At 39.7% G+C, this 25,829-nt stretch overlaps 6 protein-coding genes across 6 annotated transcripts in view; 5 read left to right on the top strand and 1 right to left on the bottom strand.

Moving 5' to 3' along the window:
* Positions 1-1,829, top strand: part of MELLADRAFT_65561 (uncharacterized protein) — a gene marked incomplete at both ends in the record, with an annotated part of 2,755 nt that extends 926 nt beyond the window's left edge. The window contains one exon of the mRNA XM_007413161.1: positions 136-1,829. Coding sequence (XP_007413223.1) covers positions 136-1,829 — 1,694 coding nt within the window. The remainder of the gene's footprint in view (positions 1-135) is intronic.
* Positions 1,830-2,583: 754 nt separating this feature from the next.
* MELLADRAFT_90158 (uncharacterized protein) lies at positions 2,584-3,743 on the bottom strand (the record flags this gene model as incomplete). The annotated part of the gene is made up of 7 exons (XM_007413242.1): positions 2,584-2,667; positions 2,736-2,832; positions 2,883-3,036; positions 3,119-3,264; positions 3,332-3,402; positions 3,492-3,609; positions 3,673-3,743. The coding sequence occupies 7 exons, from the start codon at positions 3,741-3,743 to the stop codon at positions 2,584-2,586; spliced, it is 741 nt and encodes a 246-aa protein (XP_007413304.1).
* Positions 3,744-5,710: 1,967 nt separating this feature from the next.
* MELLADRAFT_90159 (uncharacterized protein) lies at positions 5,711-6,400 on the top strand (the record flags this gene model as incomplete). The annotated part of the gene is made up of 1 exon (XM_007413162.1): positions 5,711-6,400. One exon carries the CDS (start codon positions 5,711-5,713, stop codon positions 6,398-6,400), a length of 690 nt encoding a protein of 229 aa, XP_007413224.1.
* Positions 6,401-9,538: 3,138 nt separating this feature from the next.
* MELLADRAFT_37974 (Hypothetical protein) lies at positions 9,539-10,434 on the top strand (the record flags this gene model as incomplete). The annotated part of the gene is given in 3 exon segments (XM_007413163.1): positions 9,539-9,679; positions 9,746-10,204; positions 10,222-10,434. The coding sequence occupies 3 exon segments, from the start codon at positions 9,539-9,541 to the stop codon at positions 10,432-10,434; spliced, it is 813 nt and encodes a 270-aa protein (XP_007413225.1).
* An 823-nt stretch (positions 10,435-11,257) lies between these two features.
* On the top strand, positions 11,258-13,743 carry MELLADRAFT_65564 (uncharacterized protein; the record flags this gene model as incomplete). Its single annotated transcript, XM_007413164.1, has 2 exons — positions 11,258-11,891; positions 11,966-13,743. 2 exons carry the CDS (start codon positions 11,258-11,260, stop codon positions 13,741-13,743), a joined length of 2,412 nt encoding a protein of 803 aa, XP_007413226.1.
* A 7,581-nt stretch (positions 13,744-21,324) lies between these two features.
* MELLADRAFT_90162 (uncharacterized protein) lies at positions 21,325-22,643 on the top strand (the record flags this gene model as incomplete). The annotated part of the gene is made up of 3 exons (XM_007413165.1): positions 21,325-21,365; positions 21,424-21,602; positions 21,712-22,643. 3 exons carry the CDS (start codon positions 21,325-21,327, stop codon positions 22,641-22,643), a joined length of 1,152 nt encoding a protein of 383 aa, XP_007413227.1.
* Between the last annotated feature and the right edge of the window lie 3,186 nt (positions 22,644-25,829).

Consider the following 25,829-nt stretch of genomic DNA (forward strand, 5'->3'; position numbering starts at 1 on the left):
ACAATGGAGGCTATTTGGCTTGCCCAAGCGGCTTTGAAAGCTCAAGAGAAAACATCCCAAGCATCCTGAACTCTCAACATCCACAAAATCATATGGAGAATGAAAAAGATGTTTGGAGAACCTCATTAAATACAGAGCACCTTGATATGGTCTACCCCAATGAGGAAAATCTTGGAAGGAAAGAGCTTTTCAAGAATTCAGACTCACCATATCAAGAGCAAACACATCCAAGCGTCAAATCTAAAGCCAGGCTGTCTGAGAAATCCTTTATACATGAACACACAATGCCCAAAAGACACAAAAGTGTGCAGCCAGATTCCAAACAAATAGCAAAAGAAACAACTGATGATAGAGAAATAGGTGGACAATCTCAGATTTATGTCCCTAGAGAATTCACAGGACATGCTGAACTTGAAGAAAGACCATCTGACTCATTCAAATTCAATTCAGAGAGAGATTTGCACAAGACCGTCAATGTTTTTGGGAAGAATAAGAATTTCATTCCTGAGAGCATGCAAAATGAAATCAAGATGTGGTTTGATCAACTACAACATGATCTCTTTCAAAGACTTAGATTGGGAGGGTTTGATTCATTGGTGATTGATAGGATCAGTGGAGCACTATCAAAAGGTATCTTGAAGATGGGGATTGAATTGACAACTTTCTTCCTCACCAGTCTGAAGCTTCTTCACAAAAAACATGCTCAGAACTTTGAACATTGGGACTACATAATCTTAGAGGATGGATGGACTTTTGTCAAAAACATCTTCATCCAGTGGATGATGCTAGACCCTGAACAGATCTGTGGACATGTGATTTCAAGACCCACTGATCATCTTAATCATCTTGAACCTTCTTCTCTGTATGGCTGTATGCTATATAAAGATCTAGATGATATCACAATGAACATTTCCTGGGATATGTGGAAGAAATGGTACAGAGAATCAAAAGTACCTTATAAAAGGTTTATCGCAACTAGGAATAATTTTGAGCAACAGATTGAAGTGTCAATTTGCAATGATGATGTATACAAGTCACCCAGAACAGAAAAGTCAAGAATTGAACTCTTACAACCAATAGATGGCCATGAATATCATCAAGATCTTTTTGATAGCCATTTCCTTAAGTTTCCTAGGTTTTTGAGTATGGATCCTGCCTTCCCACCACAGAGGAGGGATTTTGTTTACCTAATTCAACATCTAGGTGAACTTGAGATAGAACTCTTGGAACATCATGAACCAGTTGTAGAATGGTTTGAAAAACTGGCAGAAGATCTCAGAGCCCAACTTCTAATACCTGGGATTCATCATAGAAGTCCAGTGCGGGTAATTTCCAATTGTGTCAAAAGCATATTGACCAGGTTGCTCCCAAAATTTTTTGGTCTGCTTAAGATTATGGAGGATCCAAAACCTCATTTACTAGCAAAGGAAGTAGATCCAACTGTGTTGAGGGGATGGGAGTTCATGAAAACCTATCTAGATCATTGGAGACATATAGATCTTGGGAAGGGTCTACGCAATCCAACTGCACGGTTCGATTTGGGAGATTGTCACTCCGGAGAAAGCTATGCATTATTTTTGAAGTTTCTGAAGAGAAAAGCATGGCATGTTCCATTTGAAGATGTTTGGAAGCTCTACTATCTTCATACCACATCTCCTTTGCTTCAATTGAGTCCCAGGGATACTAGAAAGCAAGCATCAAGTTTACAGAAGGAGCTTAAGAAAAGAGTTTTGAACCTGAAGAACAGTTTGGACACGAGGCACAGAGTCTGTTGTCAACAGAAAAGACAGCTACTTAAGCCTCAAATAGTTCTTTGCAATTTGAGTTGAACTCATGAGGATCCAAGAGCTTATTACATCATCTGTATCACCAAAACTCCAATTCTATTCTTCTTCCCCTAGATTGGATACAACAATCATATGTCAAATCGATTCTCATGAAGACTTAGCATATGTTGAATTGATTCTCATCAAGGCTGAGTAAAGTTATTTTGTTCATCTCTACCTGCCAAAACAGTGATGGTCACTAAATTATGGAAGCTAAAATGTGACTCTCAATTCAAAGAAGGCCAGTTTGGTTGAGAGAGAGTACCCGGTTTTCTCAAAATTTGTCTTCCTTTACAGAAAATGTGCTATAGGGAAAGTTTGAGTTCAGCATTGATTACTTAGAGCTGAGTGTAAGTTCTTTCCCTGAGTGTGTTGTCTGATTCATGAAGCGTGAATATTTTTGGAATTCTCTGTATGGTGAAACATCACCTCTTTTGCATGCTTTAATCATAAATGGCCTATCTCAACATGAATACATGAGAATATATCAGGATACATGTGCAATAGACTGCATTCCATCAGAGAACCCGTAGGCATACCAAGACTCACAAACTTTCTCTGAGTCATGGTCATAATTGGACTCAAGCTGACCAAGGTCAAGATCACCCTTCTGTTCCCTCAAAAGTGAGTACTTGAGGTAATGAGTTTTGAGTAACATAAAGATACACGTAAGACTGAGTACGGAGAGCCAAGGTAGGCCAAAATCTGTGTCATAGAAGATGTCGGAAGAAAGCGTAACTCGACATTCACTTTTTGATCATGTACAGTTTGATAAAACAACGTCAGCCCATTGGGCCATGAGTCCATGAGTGAGTTTCTGTGGGTGATTGGGGATATAATACTAGGAGGGATCACAGAGTAGTCATTAAAATGGTTGTACATGGATGATTCCAGAGATAAAATACTTACGAGGTAAACGTCTGGGTTTTGACACGCCCCATCTAGACTAGTGGCACTCTTAAGACACGACTCAGCGGATTCGTACCTGGCATACAAAAAGTCTTGCCTGATCAGAATTGAGGGCACGCAAAGGACTACTATGCCAAATAGACTTACCCAAAAGACTGGGGATCTGCATTTATAGCAGAGTAGAGCGCGGAGAAATCGACATAAGCAAATTGTATGGATGGAGTTTGGGCCTTTAAACTCTTCAAACCATTCCAGATGATATTGTTGAACTCTGGGAATAGACCAGAAGCCTTTGGAGGTGCTGTAGGCCGTTTCAAGACAAGGTTCATCAGCCTCAAAAAAGAGACATACAGCGCAAAGTGAAGATCAGAGAAAGGCCTGACAAAGAACAACCACATTTTGGATCCCAGCCTGTATGAGAAGTTCGGTTTGGCTAATGAGCTCTTGGGCTGAGCTTGATAGGGATGTAGCGCCACGACGAGAGGCCGAGACCCCATCATTGATCCCGTAGCAAATCATTGCAATCGACCTATTTCCAATAAGAAATCATCAGTGCAAAGGCTGCATTCTACAAATGATCCAATTCCACGACTCACGAAGCTGCATCGATCTGATTTTTCTGGTCTAAGAATACCTGGACGTGTTCAATCATGTCTGATTGTTCTTTCTACAACACGAAGAAAAGGTTGAAACTACTGAGAAAACGAACGCGTTTGTGGAACAGGAGAAATCTAGTGAATAGGATGGATAGCTCACTGCAGGCGGCGTGAGTTTGCTTGAGACTATCGCGCCCCCTCTAGCATAATCCCTAACGAGAGCGCCGAGTTCATCACCCAGTTGCTCGATCCATATAAGCCCATTGGAAGCACGGCCACTAGTGCAAATCAACCGAGCTTGGGTTCAATCCCTTTCATTTCACAGGAGGTCAATCACTTACCCGTATTTTGGGTCTTCAGAGTTTGGCACAGCTGGTAATGGAGTACTTCCGGTCTTTTGTCCATTGCTCATCCAGCTATCGCCAAACCCGTATATTGTCTGAAAATTGGTTTGTACAAGTTTACTGTCAGTCTTGGAGGTTAGATTGGTGTTTACATTATGAGTACAAGCACTTTGATTGTTGTCAGGTCAATACCTGAGTTAAAATTGTTGAATTGAGACGAGTCGAGAGCTCCGCAAGTTGGTTGAGCAGCCAGTTTAAGAGGAGTTGTGTTAAATGCTTTTGCTCCTTCGTTGTGAAGTATGCCAATGAGTAAGATACCCAAGAGAAAAAACATTCGATCAGTCATGTTGCTCGACGACGCGAAGGGTTTGAGGAATCGACTGTAAACTGATTTTTGAACGCGACCAAACGACGAGAAAAAAATAGCTGGAGGAGTAAGGCATTCCAACCGACTACAAGGTAGTTTTAAATAGTTCTTGAGCTAGTGCGGATTTTGACGGAAGACACCCAAATCGTCTTTGGACTTTCTCCCACGGCTATGTAGATCCACCTCGACAGCTCTCGACAGCAAAAGTCTGTAAGTACTTTGTCAACTTGATTTAGAGTGGTTATCGACACATGATGGTCTGAGGAGAACTGGGCCTTGGGCTGGGGGATTTCCTCAATCCTTAATAAATTTGATTGAGACCCTGAAAGAGAAGACGCGCTACAGTGCGCCAAAAAATCAACATTCGTTAAAGTTGAAGACTCTGTTCGTAATCGTATACGCGTCTGAATGCTCGTGTTTGAAAAATCCATTGACATTCTGTGATACGAATGGCATTTATCTTACTTCATACTCTCAAGAGTGAGTTTCTTGAGCCCCGACCAATCACTTCTGACACAAGCATCGACCAGGAACGCCATCTACAACTCAAGTCAAAGAAGACGAGTTTGGTCAATATTACTTCTTCTCAGAAGATCTCCTTTTTCACCAATGCACAGTCCACCAAGCTTGACAAGAATTTGTGCACCTCTGAATTTTGCGAGCAAACCTCAGTCGAGCTTTCTCAATCGACTGCAGTCGTGGACGCTCATTTGTTTATCAGGCGTGACAGCGCAAGCTGGATATAGCATTTGTAGATAAGCATGTCAAGTTGATGGAATACCAAGACTTTAAAGTTTGCCACCTTTCATATAGGATAACACGTATGAGCAGAGAACTAACCTGGATATCTTTCGATAGAATTGGAGGATTTCATTCACTTTGCGAATTGTGAGCTCTTGTGATGCAAACGGTTGCATGACCGGGGCTTGTGCACGGTCCGCCCGGTCGAGTACATGCATTTGGCCACATCTTCATGCTGAGAAAAAGAATGCGAAGAACATGAACGTCAATGATGGAGCCGTCCATAAGTCCTGACAGTGAGACCAGCCTCACCTCCAAATCGCCATCGATTTCTCTAGTCCTGAGCCTGATAATCGGTTTACCTTTCACTTTGTATTCGGCCAAAGTTCAGTATCAACCCAATGAACTTATCTCGATATACGAATCTGACTCATTTGACTCGCTCAAATTATCCAAACACTGATAACTTGAATGAATATCGTCATAGTCATTGGCACTCATAATCTTTCAACGTCGAATCATTTATTTACCGTATCTTCCACCTAATTCTCGCCATCAACCATTGACTCCAACACATTTGCTCAACTCTCTGAAACATGACCTCGTCTACTTGCCTCCAACCCCTCTTTCGCCTCGACTGTCGGCCTTATACCTTCAACCGTCCAGCTGTTCTCCAGCTACTGACCTGGATGGAATAATCTATTATCTTCAAGGTCTTCCCCATCTTTTTTCGTTCCTATCTTCTCCGAAAGCTACCCCAAGATATATTTATGATCACCGGGTTTGGACATCCAATGTCTGTATGCTCATTGCCATTTTCGGATCCCTTCCTCTCCATCCTGAAGAATAGGTAATGCTGGAAACCCAATCGGTCGGCTCGATCTCTTCCGCCATCTTCTCCTACCTCCGTCGTCTTCTACTAAACCCATGAATCTCGGTATATTCGCTCTTGCCCCTCGAGGCTATTGGAATTCTTCTGGACCATTTCCATTCCCATTCACGTGCTTCAGTAGACCTTCTCATCGGCTTACTGAGGCGGGGGTTGTGATTGACTATCAACGAGGATTGAATCATTTGCTTGAAACAACGGATGCTCCAATTTGGCTCCTGGGGCATTCTCTCGGGGCTGCTGCTGCTGTTCAACTCCTTCATCGGGTTTCACTAACTGATCCAAAGGGAGACGTAAGATACAAGAGGATTAGGGGGATGATACTCGAGAATCCACTTCCATCCATCCGAAAAATGGTCAAAGTACTTTACCCATCCCCATATGTTCCATATCACTATCTAGGACCATTCGTACGAGATAAATGGGATACCATCAAAGCTTTTGAATCTTCACATCATTCGAAAAATTCAATATTTTCAACAATACCTCTCTTGGTACTTCAGAGTGAAAGAGACGAACTTGTACCACCTAGTTTGACTAGGAGAGTATATGAAGCTGCTATTGGAAAACCGATGGGACTGAAGAATGATCATCTGATTGGTAAGAATGTTATCCAGCGATATCGTTCCATTCCTAGAGCTTTACATGATGATGCGTATACGAAACCACGCTACCGGCTTGAAATTTTTCAGTTTATTAGAGACACCATTTCTTCTCATGGAAATTGACTTTAAATCTCCTGCTCATTTAAATCATCCGTAAAGTTTGTTATTTTTGATGTATTGAAAGATCTTTCTTACCCATATCAGGATTGACCAGAGAGCTGCTCAATTCTTCTGCGGGAGTAAAGACGCCCAAATCCTGAGTTGGTCCTCAAAAACTCCATCTAGTTTGAGACTTGTAGATGAAATATCTGCGAAAAATACCAGGGAATGTGGATGTACATGATGGTCAATGAGGCAATGGGATGAGGAAATGGTCAAGAGGATTTGGAGAATCGATATATGACGTCATATTGAATACTTGGGCCCCGTTTGCCCCACCGTGTGTAAGACATGTAACCTGTGAGCACTGATTAGTACGCAGCAACTTTCAGGGTAATGGTCATGTGTCACTTTGCTGATTACATAGTAATGATGTAGATGACTGTGTATTGTGACCACAAGATGTGTCTGAAGATGTGTACAATGACTGACTTTGAGCATAATGCTACTTGCAAGGTGATTGAAGAACAGGGGTGGGTACACTCACTTCTAGTGCCAAAGATACAAGTAGACCAAGAAAGAAAAATATCTCCCCGGTTGGAATTACACAACAGACTCTTGAATTTTTGATTTGGAGAATTCACTTGTTCACCTAAGATGCTACAGATAGCCAAAAGGTTTGGAATTATTCTTCAATTGGTTCTCCTTGCACCCTTTTCATTGCAGATGGAACAACACCTGAATTTGGGAAAACATGGTTCAGCCATCAAACTGATTGGAGGAATAACATTCAAAGCTAAAGAGTCAACTCTTCCAAGGGATCAACTTATATCAACTAGAAGGCCATGCTTGGAATTAATATTATCCCTTGGTACATCTCAACAAGATGGAATGTCATATGACTTTTTTTCTATCAAAAAAGTTGCAGGATTCATCTATCAGTCTCCATGTACAGAATTGTCCAATCATATGTTCTCCTTGTAGCAATTCTCAATATCAGGTGAATGGCGCCAAAAGCAAAGTTCCCTCTGTAAATTGTAACCATGTCTGTTACACATCCCCTTCCAGAATTCCAACTTGGTAGTCTCTCTGGATAAGCTGTAGCTTTTGAAATGTGAAACATCTGAATGTATCCAGACCCGGTATGTTATAGAGGTGTACTGCATCACTGCAATATAGTTTTTCCCAAGTGGTGCATCAAGGCATGCAATTTCAAAAGGTTTGGTTTACATCTGAAGGAAACAGCATATATTCTGTGTTAAATATTTCACCTAGAAATTGCATCCCAAAAGGAAGAGCAGGATCAAAACCTACATACATTCCTCACAAATTTCACAAGTTGAAGATTTGGCTGAAAATGCCTTTGACGTTTAGACGGCTTGGAGCCTTACATGTGCTTGTCCTCTCATTGCTTTCCATACAAATGGAACACACTGTATTTGGGAGATTTGCCATCAATTCCAATACCTGAGGTTGATGAGTACAAAAGAGAAGACATACTAAAAGTGGAAAGGTAGAATAAACAAACAAATCAAAAACCACAACAGGCAGTCAAAAATCCCCAATTTCAACAATGAAAAATATCACTTGGTGCTAGGGATGCCTACCATTGATTAGGGGAATCTGGAACACTAACCTTGAACTTATCACTCAACTCTCTTCTGGAAGTAAAGAGCTAAGATTAGAGAAGTTTAAGGGTGTATGGATTACAATGTATCAATACAGACAATCTGCATGATCCTCTTGACCTCAAAAAGAATGCCTCAAAAGACATTTCATTTCAAGAGTCCTGTACCTAGATCAAGCACATCAGGCTACAGAAAACCATGGCTCACTCTGGGACAGCCTGAAAAACCTTCCAAGGATGATATGAGGGGGAAAATGAAAATGGTATATCCATCTATGGATTCTGTTGGGCCAAGCCAGAAAATGCCAAGAAGGCCATGCATTACCCTTGGACACCAAGATGTTTTTAGCAGAACTTGGAGTTATGTTTCTTCCTTTAAATGTATCAAACTGAAACACTTGGTTGAGGTTTTTGCAGACGGAATGAGTTCACAATCCAACAGGTATAAGGACTGAGCAAGGTGATTTTGATGCCATGATTGGCTTTGTTGAAACTAAATAAAGCAGTCTAGAGAGTCCCCCAACCGGGAGATCCACATCACGTCTTCCTCAGCTTCAAAAAAGCATGGACCTTGAAGCAAAAAATTGAGCAGCTCATCTAACATACAAAACTTAGATTGGTATAACTCTGACCAGCTTGACTTGTCCAAAATTCCAACTACAAAGAATGCAAATCTGTATCTTCCTCCAACACCCATGAGTACAGAAAAATACTCGCAGGTTTATCCAAGGAAGGCAAGAGACATCAGATCACAGACTCAGAAGCATAACAGGGTTGACCGGAATGTGAAAGCTTTGAGAGTTTCAATAATTGTTGAAAACATAAATACCACAAAAATCATTGCCAAGTATGTCAAAACAATGTACTACAAGGTGGCAGGCCATTCCAATATTTTTGGGTCAGATTTTTGTTGACACTTCATTCTTCTTAGCTGGTTTCTAGCAACATCAAAGATTATCATTTCTCTGACTCCCACATTTTCATGTTTTCAGTTTACCTTATGCTTTCAGGTTAATATCAAAAGCTGCTTCTGTGAATGATATCTCTATGCTATGACCATTTAACCTTCAAGTCATGAAAAACCTATGACTTCATGAATTCATCGCGAACAAGTTTCTACGTTATACCAATCATTGGAACTCCAAGTATTCCACGTGAAGAATGACATGTGTACATGAGGAATGCCCTGAATGAGAGTTTATGGGACTTACATGATTGATCCGGAAGCCCAAGGACATCAAGAACTTCAGGTGAATATTGCCCCTCATGACTCATCGTAACTTTGATAAAAAGTCAAGATGGATGAGCGCTTTTCGATAGACGACAGAGTTCGTCGGGCATGGAGAATACCCAACGAGTTGTTATTGAAGTCATCTAGTTTGAGTCTTTGTTTGTTAACTTCGAGGATGGGAAAGTAGGACAGAGAACCGAGGGTTGTGAAAGGTCTTCAAGTCCCGCACAACCTACACTCTCAACCTGTCTCAACGAACCACCACTTATCCTGACTGTTGTCACTAGACGAATGCACCGGACGAATGGCTCCTCCTACAGTTCCTCTTGTCCAACTCCATAGTTCTTCCGAAAGTGAAGTACAGGTACGGCCTTCTGTAGTACCGACCTCGCCTCCTGGTACGAAGCCTCAAGATCCCATACGGATTCTCTTGACCGGCTATGGCGTACGTTTCCCTGCAATTATCATAATTTGATCGTTTCAACCTAAGCTGATTCTATTCCTCTCTCAGCCCTTCCAGACCCACACTGTCAATCCTTCTTTCGAGATAGTCTCTGGGCTTGACTTGTCTCCATTCATTGGCCAGGCCGAGATCTTCGTCTATCCAGAGCCGGTCCGGGTGGCTTACCGGACTGTCAGGAGCCTCCTTCCTCGGATCTTTGCAAGCCACCCAAATTTCGATTACGTGATCCACCTGGGTGTTGCGAAGCTGTCAACCGGATTTTTCAAACTGGAACAAGGCGCACATCGAGACGGTTATGAGAAGGTCGATGTGGATGGGATACGTGGTTGTGACTTAGAGAAGAGTGTTGAGGAAGGATGGGAAGACTGGAAAGAGCAGCAGACGCATATAGCGACATCGATCGATGTAGAAGAGCTGGCAAGAGAAGTGACTAAGAAAGTTAAAGTACTTATCACCTTGATATACAAAACTGACAGAGAACTTGATGCTTTATTGACGATTCTGATTGTTTTTGGGGGAATCAGCTTGCTCATCCGGCTGTCAATGTGGATACTTCGAATGACGCAGGTCGATACCTCTGCGAATATATCTTCTACAGCTCACTTGCTCATTTCAATGCCCATCGGCGAGTACTTTTCCTTCACGTCCCGGCCGGACTTGAGGAAGAAGACATTGCTCAAGGTCGAGCAGTGCTGGCAGAGATCATATGGACGATTATTCGACTGCATCACGCCTGATCTTTTGATTCTGATGGGTGACGCCTTTGCAGGTAATAAGGCAAGGTCTCACGTGAAATGGAGTGAGACCCGAATTCCTTTGCTTAAACATGTTCTTGGATGTCTGCCCGTTGTTCACTCACCTATCGAGATTCAGCAAACCAAACCGCACAGCCTCGTACATTGTCTCCTCTGAATTGGCCATAGATTCGATTTTCTTCAATTCACAAATCCAAATCGTTCAGCTTTCTTTCGGAATTAACCCTCTGTCATCCTACGCACATGTATTCGCTTGTTCTATTTGAAAATTTTATATTCCCTTACATATCAACAGTACTCCTAATCATCTTGCCTGTTCAATGAACAGGTTCACAGTTACTGTGGAGCTTTGTGAAATTCCTTTTTAACTACCTTTTTCCGTCTGGAATCCTGAGATTCCCAAACATAGTCTGTGTTTCTTTTCAACGTACTCTTCACCGTAACTCAAATCAAAGGCGTATTCTCTTGGTAAAAGATTACAAGCACGAGCCTGCTTGCAATGACTCTGTCTGTTCTAAGATATCTATGCAAAGTGTAGTCTATCAAGATAGAATATGGTGTATCGTGTGGCTTTTTAGATTTCGACCTTATCAAGCCCAGGTATGTTAGAGGTATGTATTATTATCCGCAGCTCGGCCGATCAATCAAATACTGTTTCACTGAGGTGCATATCCAGTTGGAAAAGATGAGGAGACGTCTGAAAAAGTAGGCCTGGTTTGAAATAAGATTATAGATTCAATTACAAAAAGAAGTGAAAGACTAGCACTCACTCCCGATATCATAATTCTCTCAAACTAGGTGTAAAATGCCTTGGATCTCGAGATGGCTCGGAGCTTTACAAGTGCTTCTCCTTTCATCGCTTTCAATACAAATGGACCACACATTTGATTTTGATGACTTGTCTTCAAGTCCAATAACTAAGTCTGATAGCTTTGGGGATATACATCTTTTGAAAGCAGCCAGATGTAAAAGACAGAAGATTGAACCACAAAACAGGCAGTCCAGGATTTATAATCTTGACGGTGATCTTGACACTGGAAAAGTATCCCTTGGACCTAAGTGTGCGAACTGTGAAGTGTATCAAGCTGGAAACCCCAGCTTAGATTTATCACTCAACTCTCTACAGGGGAAGAGCTCAAGCTTAGAGAAGTTCAAGGGTATATGGGTCAAGACAGAAGATATGAATGATCCCTTTCACCCCACAGAGAAATCCTCAAGAAACATCCTCAAGAACCCTGCAGCCAGATCAAATGAAGCGGGATCAGGAAAATCGTGGCTCAATCTTGGCCAACCTGAAAATGGTCCTGAAAATTTGACAAGAAACAACCTGAAAAAGATGTGTCCACATGTGGACTCTGTGGGTTCAAACCACCAATGTACTTCAAGAGAACCCTGGCTAACACTTGGACATCAACACAATGTCCAAGCAGGATGTGAAGGTATGTTCCTTGTGTGGGAAAAATCACAGGGTTGTTCTAGCCTTTTGAATACTGATTACTTCACTTTTCAACAGGTAGAAAGATCGAGCAAGTTGATCCTGGTACCAGTATTGTGTCTGCTTCATTCAAGCAATCTGATATAGAAAGCTCCTTCACAAAGATATCCAGCTTGAGATTGTCACCACATAATGAAGACGGCATGGGACTTCAATCAAGAATTTCTAGCAGCTCATCCAATACAGATAGCTCTGATCCACACCATCACCATCAAATCAATCTTTACCAAACAAATGCCACCAAAGATCAAAAAGGGCCTCACACAACATTTCAAGATCCAGCTGACAGTTCCCAGGATGATTTAAACAATTCAGGAGCCGGTGGTCCCAACAAGAAGCATAAAGGTCTAGTCTTGGAAAAGGTACCACATGCAGAGGTAGCAGTTGGTAACAGCCTTCGAAACTCTCAATCTCTAAACAAAACAAAATCATCTTTACAACAGAAGAATTCTGGAAGACCAGCAAAGTTGGGATCGATTGACTCGGAATTTGACTTGGCACATGCAATCAAGTCCATTGCACAATCTAAGAATGTGATCCTCAAAATATTATACAAAGACACCAAGACTTGGTTTTCCAGACTAAGGGACAGGATTTGTGAAAAGGGTGCCAGAGAAAATTCTGGATACATGAAAGGTGGTAAAAACTATGTCTTTGTCACAAGAGCAACCTCCGAGGGACATGTGATCACCACTCTCTTTCTGAATTGCATGAAGCTCCTTCATAGAGATGAACATTCTGTTATGCCAAGTTGGGAGCATGGAATATTAGTTGATGGTTGGACTTTCATACAACAGCTTTTCAATCAATGGATGAGCATGAGCACTGACTTGCAAAGGTGTGAGCAACTCCATCGCTATGATCATATTGATGAACTTCAGCCTGAGGTTCTTTTCAATTATCTGAAAAATATACGTCAACACAAGATATCCCCAAAGTTTTTATGGAGCTTATGGAAGAGATGGTACAGGGATTCAAAATACTCTGAGAAAATATTCCTTGCAACTGAAGAGCACTTTATTATGAAAATACAACAGTTAAACTTGCACAATGGTCACAATGGTATATCAAAGCAAGGGAAAGGACTCATACAAAGAGGTCAGACAATAGATAACAAAGATTATCATCAAAATGTGCTGCAGGAACACATTTTACAATTTCATAAGCTTACAAAACCATCTCCATTTGGGAGAGATTTGGTCATCCTGGCTCAGCATATTGGTAGATTTGAGCTGGATCTCTTGGAACATCATGAGCCAGTTACAGAATGGCTTGAAAGTCTGTTGAAGTATATGGTATCTGAGATTCATGTACAAGATGACAAAAAGAGACATGCTGTGCAAACCATCTCTAATTATGTCAAGACAATGTACTACAGAGTGATTCCAATATTTTTGGGTATATTAAAATTGATGGAAGATTCAAATCCTATGATGGGAATCCAAGAAAGAGATACAACTGTTTCAGATGGGTGGGAATTCATGAAGTATCATCTAGGTCATTGGAGAAAGATTGATATTGGAAGTGTGTTTGGCTTCCCACTTGCACATCCTATTCCAGAAGACCATAAGATTAAAGAAAGCTATAATCAATTTAAAGGAATTCTTTCAATAGGGAACCCAAATCTTGTCCCTTTGAAGAATATCCACCGGCTTTACTACCTCAAAAATGCACCTGCTAATGATGTTTTTGATTCAGATACCATCAATGCTGAGGGTAAAATCTTTCAAATAAAGCTCCAGGAGATCTATTCACAACTTCAAAATGTGTATCTCAGTAATGCTAAAGCAACATGAGTTACTCAAACCTTGACCAAAACTGAAAAATCATACTGATTTGAATGAGATAGTTGAAGAAAATAAGCTTTCAAATCATGATTGATATCTTCATTTTCTATATTTGGAATTGTTCTGGTTCCTGTTTTTATTTTCCTTTCCTTTCCTTTCCTTTCCTTTCCTTTCCTTTTATTTTAGAATGTTATCCAAACATGTGAATAAGGGCGCATGTTGTTTTCAAAACACCTCATGAACACAAAAAAAACAGCCTTTATAACTATATGTAAGAGTCCCACTCACATTCTCAATATCATATTTTGATTAGAGTTTTGATTTTCACATGTCCTGGATCAAAATACAAACACAAAACCCCCCTTTTCTATGTTTTTATTTGGTATAACTTCACAATGCTAAGGATATTTGAGGTGTGGAAAAAATTTATCACTCATGAGGTGACTTCCCAGAATAATCAGGAGAACAGCTGAAATACCAAACCAACTTTCCATGCATTTCTTAGTGTTAAACTTGGTTCATGTTTGATTGATTTTAGGATGAAATTCCATGAGTTTTTAGGGTTGTAATCATTGATCAATGATTCGGGGATTCTATCACTAAGTTTTAAACAAAGAAATCCCACTAAATACTTGCATCAAAGATCGTAAGTAGCTCTAAGAGCAGCATCAGAGGGAACAGCTTCTCTACCATCGATGATACCATCAAGATTTTTCATTATAATGAAAGTCTTCGATTAAGATTGGAACACTCGAGATAGATTCTGAGTTAGAATTAGAGTTATCATTGAACAAGTTGGACATGGTGTTATCAGTAATATGTGTTACTGGATTGTTAGATGGAATAAGTGTGCTTGGATTGAATGTAGAATTGGAATTGAGACCAGTAGGAGTAGAGGATCTTGCAGAATGTAGTGATTCTGGATTGTTGAATTCGGATTCTAGTTGAATCTCGAAGTTGAGAAGTGAAGCAGGAGTACTTGGAAGATCTTTGGAGTTATTGTTACTCATATGAAAGGTAAAGATTGAAGAAAAATCCGGATTCATATTTCACAGTAGCTCTGGGCTCATAACCTTCAAGAGTACAAGCTTTGGAAGAACACAAGAGTTCTCAGTGAAAGCTAGGAGAACACGAGTGTTGTGGAAAAAGCAAAGTACCTAGAGGTACGAGAAACACTGATAAGAATGGATGAGGAAAGACAACATAAAGTAAGAGACACATTGATTCTTATATAGAAGTGAGCTTGTAGAACCAAGGTACATATAAGTAGATTGAGAAGGATGACTAAATAATGATGTCAGATAATGAAACATAGAAATGCAGTTGACATCATAAAGATATTAACTATGGCAAAACAAATAATGAAAAGGTGGAAGAGTTAATTATCTTGATACAAGATGCACTTTAGTAATCCAAAATTGGACCTCATCTGAAAAAAATCGTAATCTCAAAATTTGGTTTTCAGCTAGTTTACAAGGGAAAAATCACCTGTATTAATCATGAGAAGTGCTGTACATCATATTATTGTGTCATTGATCACTTTTAGCTGTGAAAATTACATCATTTATTAGTAACAAGTTCATTACATTACGTCATTATAGGGTTTTTAGGGATTTTTGGGTGGATTTGATTGGTTTTGAGGCTGTTGACCATTGTAAAAGTTGGAGTACATTTTTATATATACTTTGAGATGATTTTGGGACTGTTGTTCCCCTTTTTTCTTTATCATTTATGCAGTTATTATTTTGTTTATCATCATAAACTTATTTTAATAGTACCTGGTCACTTAAATACACCCTTTATTATAGCTATAAAGAGAAATTTACTTTAGTGTTGCAGTCACAAAGACTTATTGGGAATAATATCATAAAAATATTGCTTATTTTCTTTAGTTACCATCTGGGAATAACACTATAGCACTGTTGATAGTAATAAAATTGTGCTTTTGAGTTAAAATTTGTGTGAAAGATATATTTCTCTGGTGCCTTATCAGTACTCAATACAACAGCGCCTTTTCCTGATTGTGTTGTTTTAGAAGAGAAGTCCTTAGACAACTTCTACTAGTCAATTTATTAGTAGATTATCCTCTTCCAGCTCTGTATAACCCTTGTTGGGTTAAAAGTTCTACAGATATACCATTGAGTGATCAATGTTTACCAATAGTTGAAGACCGGATGAAGCAAATAAAGGATGTGCAAAATGAATTGAAGGATTTGATGAAGTTAGCGCAAGATGAAATGAAAATTCAACACGACAAGAAAGTTAACACATCACCTGTATGGAAAAAAGGCACAAAAGTATGGTTAAGTAATAAAAACCTGTCTACCACTAGACCTACGGCTAAGTTCTCCCATTGATGGATGGGACCCTTTGTTATTTCTCACCAAATATCTCAGGATGCTTACAAGCTGGTATTACCTAGGTCTATGTTGAGAGTACACCCCGTATTTCACGGCAACCTACTACAAGAATTCTGTCCAAGCAGTGTCAAAGGCCAAGAACCACCACCACCACCACCAATGATGATAAATGAAGATCTGGAGTATGAGGTTAATGAAGTACTTGGCAAGAGGAAGAAGGGAAGTAAGGTGGAGTATCTTATTAGTTGGAAAGGGTATGATTCAAGTTATGACACGTGGGAGCCGGAAAGTTCACTCAACAACGCAAAAGAAGCAGTAACGGAATTCAACAATAACTATCCTGAGGCAGAAGGTAGATACAAAAGGGTACGGAGAAAGTAAGAGGTTATGGCTTTTTTCCCACTGGGTTTTTCATGCCACCCAGGGAAAGATACTAACCTGCAAGAGGAGGTTGAGACATTAAAGGGGGAGTGTTGTTATGAGTGCTTTGTCATATGCTTATACTTATACATGCTTGTACTGTGTTGGTCTCTAGTTGGTAGCCTGGAGGATTAGAATCCTGTAATCCTCACGTAGCAATTCATTACCTCAGCTAGAGGACTTTTACGCTATTCACCCTTGCATCTCTCAATCTGTCTCTAGTCCTTACACCATGCCTCATGTTGGGACCTCCTTGTATCCAAATTTCAGGGATCAAGAACTTGGCAAGGAAGTTGAAACAAATACAATAATACTTTCCAACTTTTGTTTCTGTTGAGAGAACAAAAAATTATCCCAAACAGATATATCTAGAGTGATGGAGATATTTTTTGGAGACGAGATTGAAATGTAAACTGCACAATCATATGCAAGTGAAATTAGGAAACAATCTAAAGGGACATCAAAAAGGGATATGGGGATGTAGATAAATGGCCAATGTGAAAGCAATACAAAAGTTTAGTTTGATGCAAATACATTGAGGGTAAGATTTTGTGTCAGCCCTAGGTACATATGTATGTACCTAAAGACTAACTTGTAACATATATAACCACTTTCAGACAACTAATTACATGTACATAAAGCTTACAAAACATATGTAACTTGTAATAAATCATATACACTTATTAATTACATATACATACACATTCAAAATGATATGTAATATGTAATTAGATATCAATTACACCTCATAACTCAGTGTCAAGAGTTAAAGAAACTTATATTACATATTACATATAAACACGTATATGTAATTAAGTACTATTAGAAATAATCCCAAATAATAATAATAATCAAACCCTAAACCAAAGTAGGGATGTAAACAAATCTCACCACAGTTAGGTTTGGAGAGGAGAGTATATAAACCCCTCCTCTCTCAGCCTTGAAAGATTTCCCCCCAAGCTTTATTACACACTACTTTTAAGAACACTTAAAGTTCTACTGAAGTAACATCAAGAGTCTTATAAATATAAGACTAGTGATATCTTCATTACTTTAATCAGTTCCTTGATTAAAAGTAAGTAATACTCTTCACTCTTCCCTGGATCCTCTACTATCCCCAAGTAGAACTCTACTAGGTTGGTGACCATATAACAGCCCAAGGTTGGTGACCATAGAACAACCCAGGTTGGTGACCATAGAATAACCCAAGGTTGGTGACCATAAGAACAACCCAGGGTTAGTGACCATAGAACCACTAGTCTAGTGAACTTCAACCCACTCTTTAATCTGTCACTTGAAGATTAAAGGAAGGGCTAGGATCCACCCTTCACCCTTTATACACATTCCAGTATCTTCCATCTCTCATCCCTTTCCTTGTTTATAATTCTTTGTAACTACATTTATATTTGAAATATAATTATAATTACCTGAATTATAAGACCCACCTTGCCCAATTAGTGAGCCTAGAGTACTCAAAAGAGTAACCTACCCTCACATTTTGAGGTAAGATTTTGATTGATCCAATCCAATCCAAACCAAGGAAATATAACAACAAAAGACTTGGGTAAGGCAGACATGTCAAAAGTTGCTCTGGCAGTGTCCTTCATGTTTCATGGATTCATCAAGACTTCAGGAAGAGATTACATACCTACAAAAGTTTGCAAAGCATGAATTGATGGATGCTTGGGATTGAGAAGAAAGGGAAAATCAATCCAATTTCCAAAAACTGTTGAGAAGCAACCATTTGACTGAGGCTGTCAGAAACAGCATAAGCTGACTCAGTTGCATATCTACCCTCTTACAAAAACCTCACACCGCGGGAATTAACTCGTTTGAAACCCCATTGAGTGAAATTTTGGTGTCTGGGTTCAAAATTTCCTCAAATCAAGAGACTTGTTCACAACTCGTTAGCATTAGGTTTGCCAATTTCCCTCGGGCTATACTCTGTACTCTGCTGGCCCCGTGTATGTGCAGTCACATGATAAAACAACAACCCCTTTCACCATTGTACTCACCTTCACCTTCCTTTGTCAAGACTTGATCAACCAAATACAAGAAAGGAGTTCAGTGGGGACAAGATAAGGAGTGAGATCGTTGAACGGTTGGAATTAAAGCTTTTGAGAGTGTGGTGTATGTGTATGTATTGTAGTGTACTCAAGGGAAATTGGCGAACATAATGCTAATGAGTTGTGAACAAGTTTCATGATTCAAGGAAATTGCAAACCCGGACACCGAAATTTTGCTCAATCAGGTTTCAAACGAGTTAATTCCCGCGGTGTCATTAGATATGAATAAATTGCATGTAACTAACCAATTACATGTACTATAGTCATTGATAATAAATCAGCATGTAAGACATAGTTACATACAACTGAATACATGTATGATGTAATAGCTAATTATATGTACATGCTTGGTGCACACACCAGTTATTGCTCTTTTTACTTATATTCAATTACTCTTTTTCTGCTTATCCAATTTCTTTTTTTACTATGTGACATTCAACAGATATAGATTGTTCAATAAAACAAACTACACATAGATCATTGGAAGATGATCCTGTGTGATGTGTTGAATGATGATATTGCTAATATTCACATGCAATCCTAGTTCAAGCTACCAAGATGGATTGGGAACTCAACTCAGTACTAGTAGCTGATTGTCTAAAGCCGGTCTCCTTGGCAAGTGATGACTTCCAAGGAAGGAATTCTAGGGTTCATGTGCTGAAAAGAGAGGTTGTAATTGAATGAATCACAAAGGTGACTCAGGGTTATATATAAGGCACCAAAGGCTATACATGCTAAATTAGTTGATTACACATGCACATCTCATTACAATGATCACATGTGTTTGTCTACGTATCACAGGATATTTCACAGGAGCTGACTACAGTAGCCTCTTTTATCTCTTGATTTAACACTGGCTGTCCACTTTCTGAATAGTTGTTCTGACGGGTTTATAAACCCTTGATCTTTGTCTTGTTTTTGTTCTTCATCCTTTACAATTATAACCAAATTTACAAAGCTTCAACAAACAACCAATCTGTCCATTATACAGTCACCAAATTTCTTTACAATTCCTCTTTAAGCCCTTTTACAATCAGTAGACACAGATTCCTGTTTCATTCTGCTATTTTTACACTTCATTACTATTGTCAGACACCATATTACATATGTAAACCATATGTAATCAGCCTGTAGCGGTCATATATCACGTGTTACATGCTGGTTTCCTTACTCAATAAGCGTCCTTATTGACAGAGGCAATATGGAATTGATAAAACAAGCCATTCAAAGAATAAACACCTCATATACAAAAGAAAGGCAAATGAGGAGGTTGTTGATTGACAAACAAGGAAACAAGAGAGTCAAGTGAGAAGTAGGACATTTGGTTTGCGCAGAGGTTTTCAAGAATTTGGTGCTTTCAAGTTTCAACTGAAGTGACATCTCAGGGCTTGATTATGCACCAACCAAAGCCTACCTTGTATGGGGCTTTGCACCTAAACTAAGGTCCTCTTTATGAAAACAAAGGCTATATACAAGGTATGTCTTGGATATATAGATGGGCACATTTATGTTCAAAGGATATATCAGACTCCAATAAGACTAGAGTACATATTTTCTGTTCACATTGTGAGTACATCAGCTTTACATGTATTCTTCATGGCATATTTTCTGTTCACATTGTGAGTACATCAGCTTTACATGTATTCTTCATGACATATTTTCTGTCCACATTGTGAGTACATCAGCTTTACATGTATTCTTCATGTATGCTTTTCAAAGCTACATATGTACATTCATACAATTTCCTTATATACTTTTTTGCTTGTTTTTTTTGGCGGGAAAAAAAAGTATGTTTAGTTCAAAAAGTATCTAGCTTTGAGGACCTGTTGCATACTTTGCCTGTGGGGACGCTGTGTGGCTAGCAGGGTCAGCAAAATGGTAAACTTCACATCTCAACAAAATATACTTTTGCCTGGTTGTGTAGAGTTTTGAAACAACAGAAAAACTATTAGGGGATACAAAGTAGAAACTGGGAGTTTTTTCCCAGTTTCCCAGTTTCCCAACTCGAGTTGGGAAACTGGGAAACTGGGAAAAAAACCAACCACAAAAAAAAAACCCAGTTTTCTGTAACAGCCCCACCACGCTCTGTATCCACTCTCATCCTCACCATATACCTTTCCCCTTCCCCACATCCCCAAATACCCACCCCTCAATCTCCGCTTTCAAGCATATCAGTATGCATTCCGAGACTGAACTCCCATCTGAATCCATACATACGATCAATTCCTCCTCCGAGGTTGATCTTGATTTTCCTTCGACTCAGACTCAACTCACTCCGGGTCAACTTCAAATCGACCCTTCAACCCTCGGTCAGGTACTTGCCGGTGCCATTCATCTTGCTCAAACTGGAGTTTCGCCTTCCCTCCCTAAGCCATCAAAACCAACCAAGAACATGCCTCGAAACCCAACCAAAGCAACCAAGCCTCGCCAATCCAAAAAAACCAAACAAAAGCAAACTTCGCCCCAAAATTCACCGCCCAAAAAGAAAGCCAAATCGAATTCAAACAAAAAAAAAACTATCAAAACAATCGAAAAAAAAGATGATGATGATGAAGAAGAGCCGAAAGTCAAGGGCAAGAGAAAGACCACCATCCAGTGGGCTCGTGATGATAACGGTGATGGAAAAAGTTCCATGTATCTACTGCTTAACTGGCTCTCCGATGACGACAACTTTCTAAGATTCAAAGACAAAGGATCGTATAAGAGAACCGTGGCTGAAGAAATCGAACAGTACTTCATCGATAATGGCATCTCCTGGAGGAATGCACATGCTATTCAATCAAAGGTAGGTCGATGCGTTGGTTACATAGGTTGATGTCTTATTTATTTGATGTTGAACTAAGAATATGCGTTGTTTTTGGCTGGCTTCAGGTCGAAGTACTGGAAGGCCAATGGCGAAAAGCTAATGAAGTTCGTACTGGTACCGGTGGTGGAGTCTGTGACGCTGCTTTGGAACTAAAAAGGAAACATGAATGGAATGATGATAGCCCTGAGTGGGTCCGTGAAAAATTGGTGGCTTTTGGTAAATGTCTTCTCACTCATCTTACTTTGCTTTCCTACGCTCATTATGTTTCTCTTTTGTTTTGATACACAAATCGATTTAATGTCCTCATTATTACTCAACATCGTAGGGCCTATCTTGAAAGAATGCAAGTACTACTTCGAGCTCGAGCCAATATTCGCGTCACGACACGCCAACACTCGACTTGCCGTTGCACACAACATAGCTCCCGAGACTGAAGATGAAGATGATTCACGTAATCCGTTAGAACATTCACCGAACTCGAATTTAGCATATCAAGATGTTGAAGATGATTCACAGCGCAACCCTTTAGAACACTCGCTCAACTCGAACACGGCTCATGATGAAGATGTTCACATTGAATCAGATGATTTGATGGACAAACTTGGTGAAATGTTTGATGTTGACAAACATCAAACATCTCGCAGCCCTTCGGTTGCTTTGACGCAAACACAATTTCGAGGCGCCACTACCAGCTCGACACCACTCAAAAGAACTGCCTCCAAAAATTCTTTACAATCCACGGTCGATTCAAGTTATCCAAAGCGTTACAAGAAGGGTTCTGCTTCGAAGATTCAGGATCTAGTCGTATCTCAAAAGCTTAGTCGTGGTGGGCGGAGGTCAGTCTCAGTCGACCCTAACAATCACATCAAGGAGGAAGATATAATTTCAAGACATGAAGTGAAGATCGATCGAATATGCAACATGGCTGATAACCTAGCCAACATGTTCCCCCAAGCACCGAAACCTGTCTTAGACGAAAATCAAGAGAAGCAAAAAGCGAAAATTGAACTCGAAACAGCTGAGGTGATGCTGAAGGGAGAAAAGAAGAAACTCGATTTATATGACTTTGATCTGAATGTCAAGCGTGATCATCACGAGCTTGACATGGAAGCAAAACGGGCCGAATTAGAACATCAAAAGACTGCTCGACACGCTCAATTAATCAGCATGTTAATGAAAGAAAACAATTTAACACTTCATGAGGCGGTTAGTGCTGCTCATAGCGCAGCAGGGATTGTTCATCAAGAGAAAATGTAGATGAATGTTTACATAGTGAGTTTTTTCTTTAATGTATCGCAATGATGAAGTCATAGGCTAATAAATCTCTTTGTAGCCAATTTGAATTGGCCCAATCCGATCTAAATGAATATAAATTAAAATATGATAGGGATTTTCTTAAGTTGATAATCATTAAAAAAAGAGAAATGTTTGTATTTTGATATTAATCGAAAAAAAAATGTGCTAGAAGAAGAAATGTTCAAATGGCCTAGATCAAATTACTTAAAAAGTCTCCTCACCTTAAAAGTTGTGTTCTTGTTCTAATTACTTAAAAAGTCTCCTCACCTTAAAAGTTGTGTTCTTGTTCTTGAATTGTTCAGTGAAAGGAAATGCTTTCAAAAAGCTGTTTGCGAAATGATCTTTTGTAAAAGGCTTTCAAATTGCAATGTGATAGTCTGGTTTCTCTCAAACTATTAAAAAGTGCCCATTCGGTCAATTTCTACTAAAGTCGTTATTTTAATTGCCCATTTATATATATATACACAATCCAAAACTGGGAAAGAAAGATCACTCCAAAGTTTGTTCAAACCATGGAACGATCTCATCAACACACAAGAACATATTTATTTTGGAAAAAATTTTCAACACACAAGAACATATAAATTTTGGAAACATATAAATTTTGGAAAACATTTATTGGTTTTGATGGTTAGAAACGAAATCTGCAAACAGCTGTTTTCGTCTTTCTTCGTTACGGTCAGCGGATAATACATAACTTTCATCTTCAAAATGAGGAGGATTTGCCGGTCCCTGGCGGACTCTTGGTTGAACAACATGTGCATCATCAATCGATCCCAAAACCCCTGACCATGGTTCGAAGTTGTCAATAAGAAAGTTGTGTAAAATTATACACGCCTGAATCCACTGATTCGCTCGCAGAGCCGAAGCTGCGTCTTTCACGACCAGGCGAAGTTCTTTCAAAGATTGGAATCGCCCTTTCAACATGCCATTGCAGTGTTCAATGATGACTCGAATGTTGCTGATTGCTCTGTTAAAGGCGTCTTCCAAAGCTCCTAAATTATGACCCCTGACGCGCTTGATACATGGTACGATGATATCAGAGACAGTGTACCCCGAGTCAGCTAATAGATATTCGCCAGGGGAAAAGAATTTCCCCGGATCTTTAAATAGCTACGATGTGCAGATGGAAAGCTGTTAGTTTATTTACTTGAATAAGGAAATTGAAGTATAAAAGAAAAACAAACTTGTGAAGAGCGAAAAACCCGCTGGTCGTGGACACTTCCACACCAGCCTAATTCGTAGTAGGTAATTCTACGATTTACGTCACACACCAACATGGCGTTGTAGGCGTAAAAACACTTGCGAGTCCAATAATCTTCCGGGTTAGCCCGGGGTGCGTTTGATAACGGGATCAGAGTTCCATCGATAAAACCGACGCAGTCTTTGAAAAAACACCGGGATGCAGCTTCTTGCTTGAGCTTTGAACGAGCTGCTCGTGACGGCCACCGAACATAAGTTCTTTCGAGATCCAGTACAGCCAGGACAAAACGTCTGGTCCAGTTGTAAATGCTACCCTCTGTGATAGAATAGACATACATACATCATCAGTTTATAATTAACAATCCTGGATAAAGATAAATCACCTTACTTACCTGAACAATTAAACAATCTAGCCAAATGAAAGTGGTCTCCACCGTTGCCCGAAGTCCCTAAGTTTGCAAGTCCCACAAGTGCCTGCCACCAAACTGGAACTTGGTTGATGTTTGAGTTGTTATGAAACACCGGGTTATCTTCAATCGACTCGACCAGCTTGTCAAAAGAGGCTTTGGACATTCGCGCCTGAAACAAATACTCAGCTACAGCTTTGTAACGGTGAATCAGAGACCTGGCAGTGCGGCTTACCAGCTTTATAAAGCCATCACCACCCTCCAAGACCATCTGGTGAAACCAAGCGTTTCGAAGTTCCATTCGACCACGTGAGTTCCGATTAACTACATATCGATGTTGGTTGATGATGTTCAAAGCTTCGTCAAGCAATTCGATATCGGCAATAGCTTTTGCTTGATTTCGAGCGCCAATGAGTATCACATGATGCGTTTTTGTAAATACCGTGATGAACTCTGTGAATCCGACTAGAAAGAGCCATGCAGCCTTTTGTCGATCCTCGTTTGATATCGCTAGTCGAAAGATGTTAAGCGTTTGAAGCATACGGAGGAGAAACTGTACCGCACCGAGATCGAAATCTAGTGAAGCCAGGATTCCACGTCGGTTTTGAGCTAGAGTTTTTCGTGCATGTCGTTCCGCTTGGATGTATCGTCTGAGTAGTTGTTTACGAGCAAAGCGAGGCATAGGTGGAGGTGATGTGAACTAGGGAGTGAAGTACTGGAACTGGATGTGAATTAGGAGATGAGTTGGGTAGATGAGCTTGTGCGGTGAGAGGACCGGTCGGGACCAAAAGAAAATGAAATCGAAGTTGAGGTGAGGTAGGGTGAGGTGAAGAATTGGGTAATCGGGGATTCAAAGTAGAGAAAAACTGAGAACGTTCTCCCAGTTTCCCAGTTTCACAATTACAGCCAAAATCGAAAACTGGGAAACTGGGAAAAAACGGGAAAAAACTCCCAGTTTCTACTTTGTATCCCCTATATCTCAAAACAATCTCAAAAAAATCTCAAAACAATCTCAAAACAATGTCAGTTCAATCTCAATCCAATCTCAATTTTTGGCCTAGAGGAGCAGACAAACAGTCTTCCAAAATGAACTGAAATAAAATTTAGTTGCATGTCCACACATGAAGGTCTCAGAATTTTTGGAAGGTATGAGTGATTTTCAGATGAGCCACAACCAAATATCCTTCTAAGCCCCTTCCAAAAACTTCTCCTATAAAGCAGAAGGTGACAGCTCTTGATTATATAGATATGTTGGGATTCTTTGTTGGGAAGGAGGTTTCATAATCATAGATATAACTATCATATCAAGAAATGAAAATAGGAAAAGGGACAAGATGGGTGATAAAGTGGTTGTTTTGGTTTGTGATATCAATACATTGGTTTGTTATATATATACATTTTTCACTTGAATGGACAATAATTCATTCAATTCATATCATTTACTATGTTGGGCTTTTCATCTTATTTGTACATAGGTTTTTGATATGTACTTTTGTTTTGGGAAAGTGTATTTTTTACTTTGAACTATAGTAGTTTT

Source organism: Melampsora larici-populina, assembly GCF_000204055.1.
Source record: "Melampsora larici-populina 98AG31 unplaced genomic scaffold MELLAscaffold_35, whole genome shotgun sequence".
Lineage (NCBI taxonomy): Eukaryota > Fungi > Basidiomycota > Pucciniomycetes > Pucciniales > Melampsoraceae > Melampsora > Melampsora laricis-populina.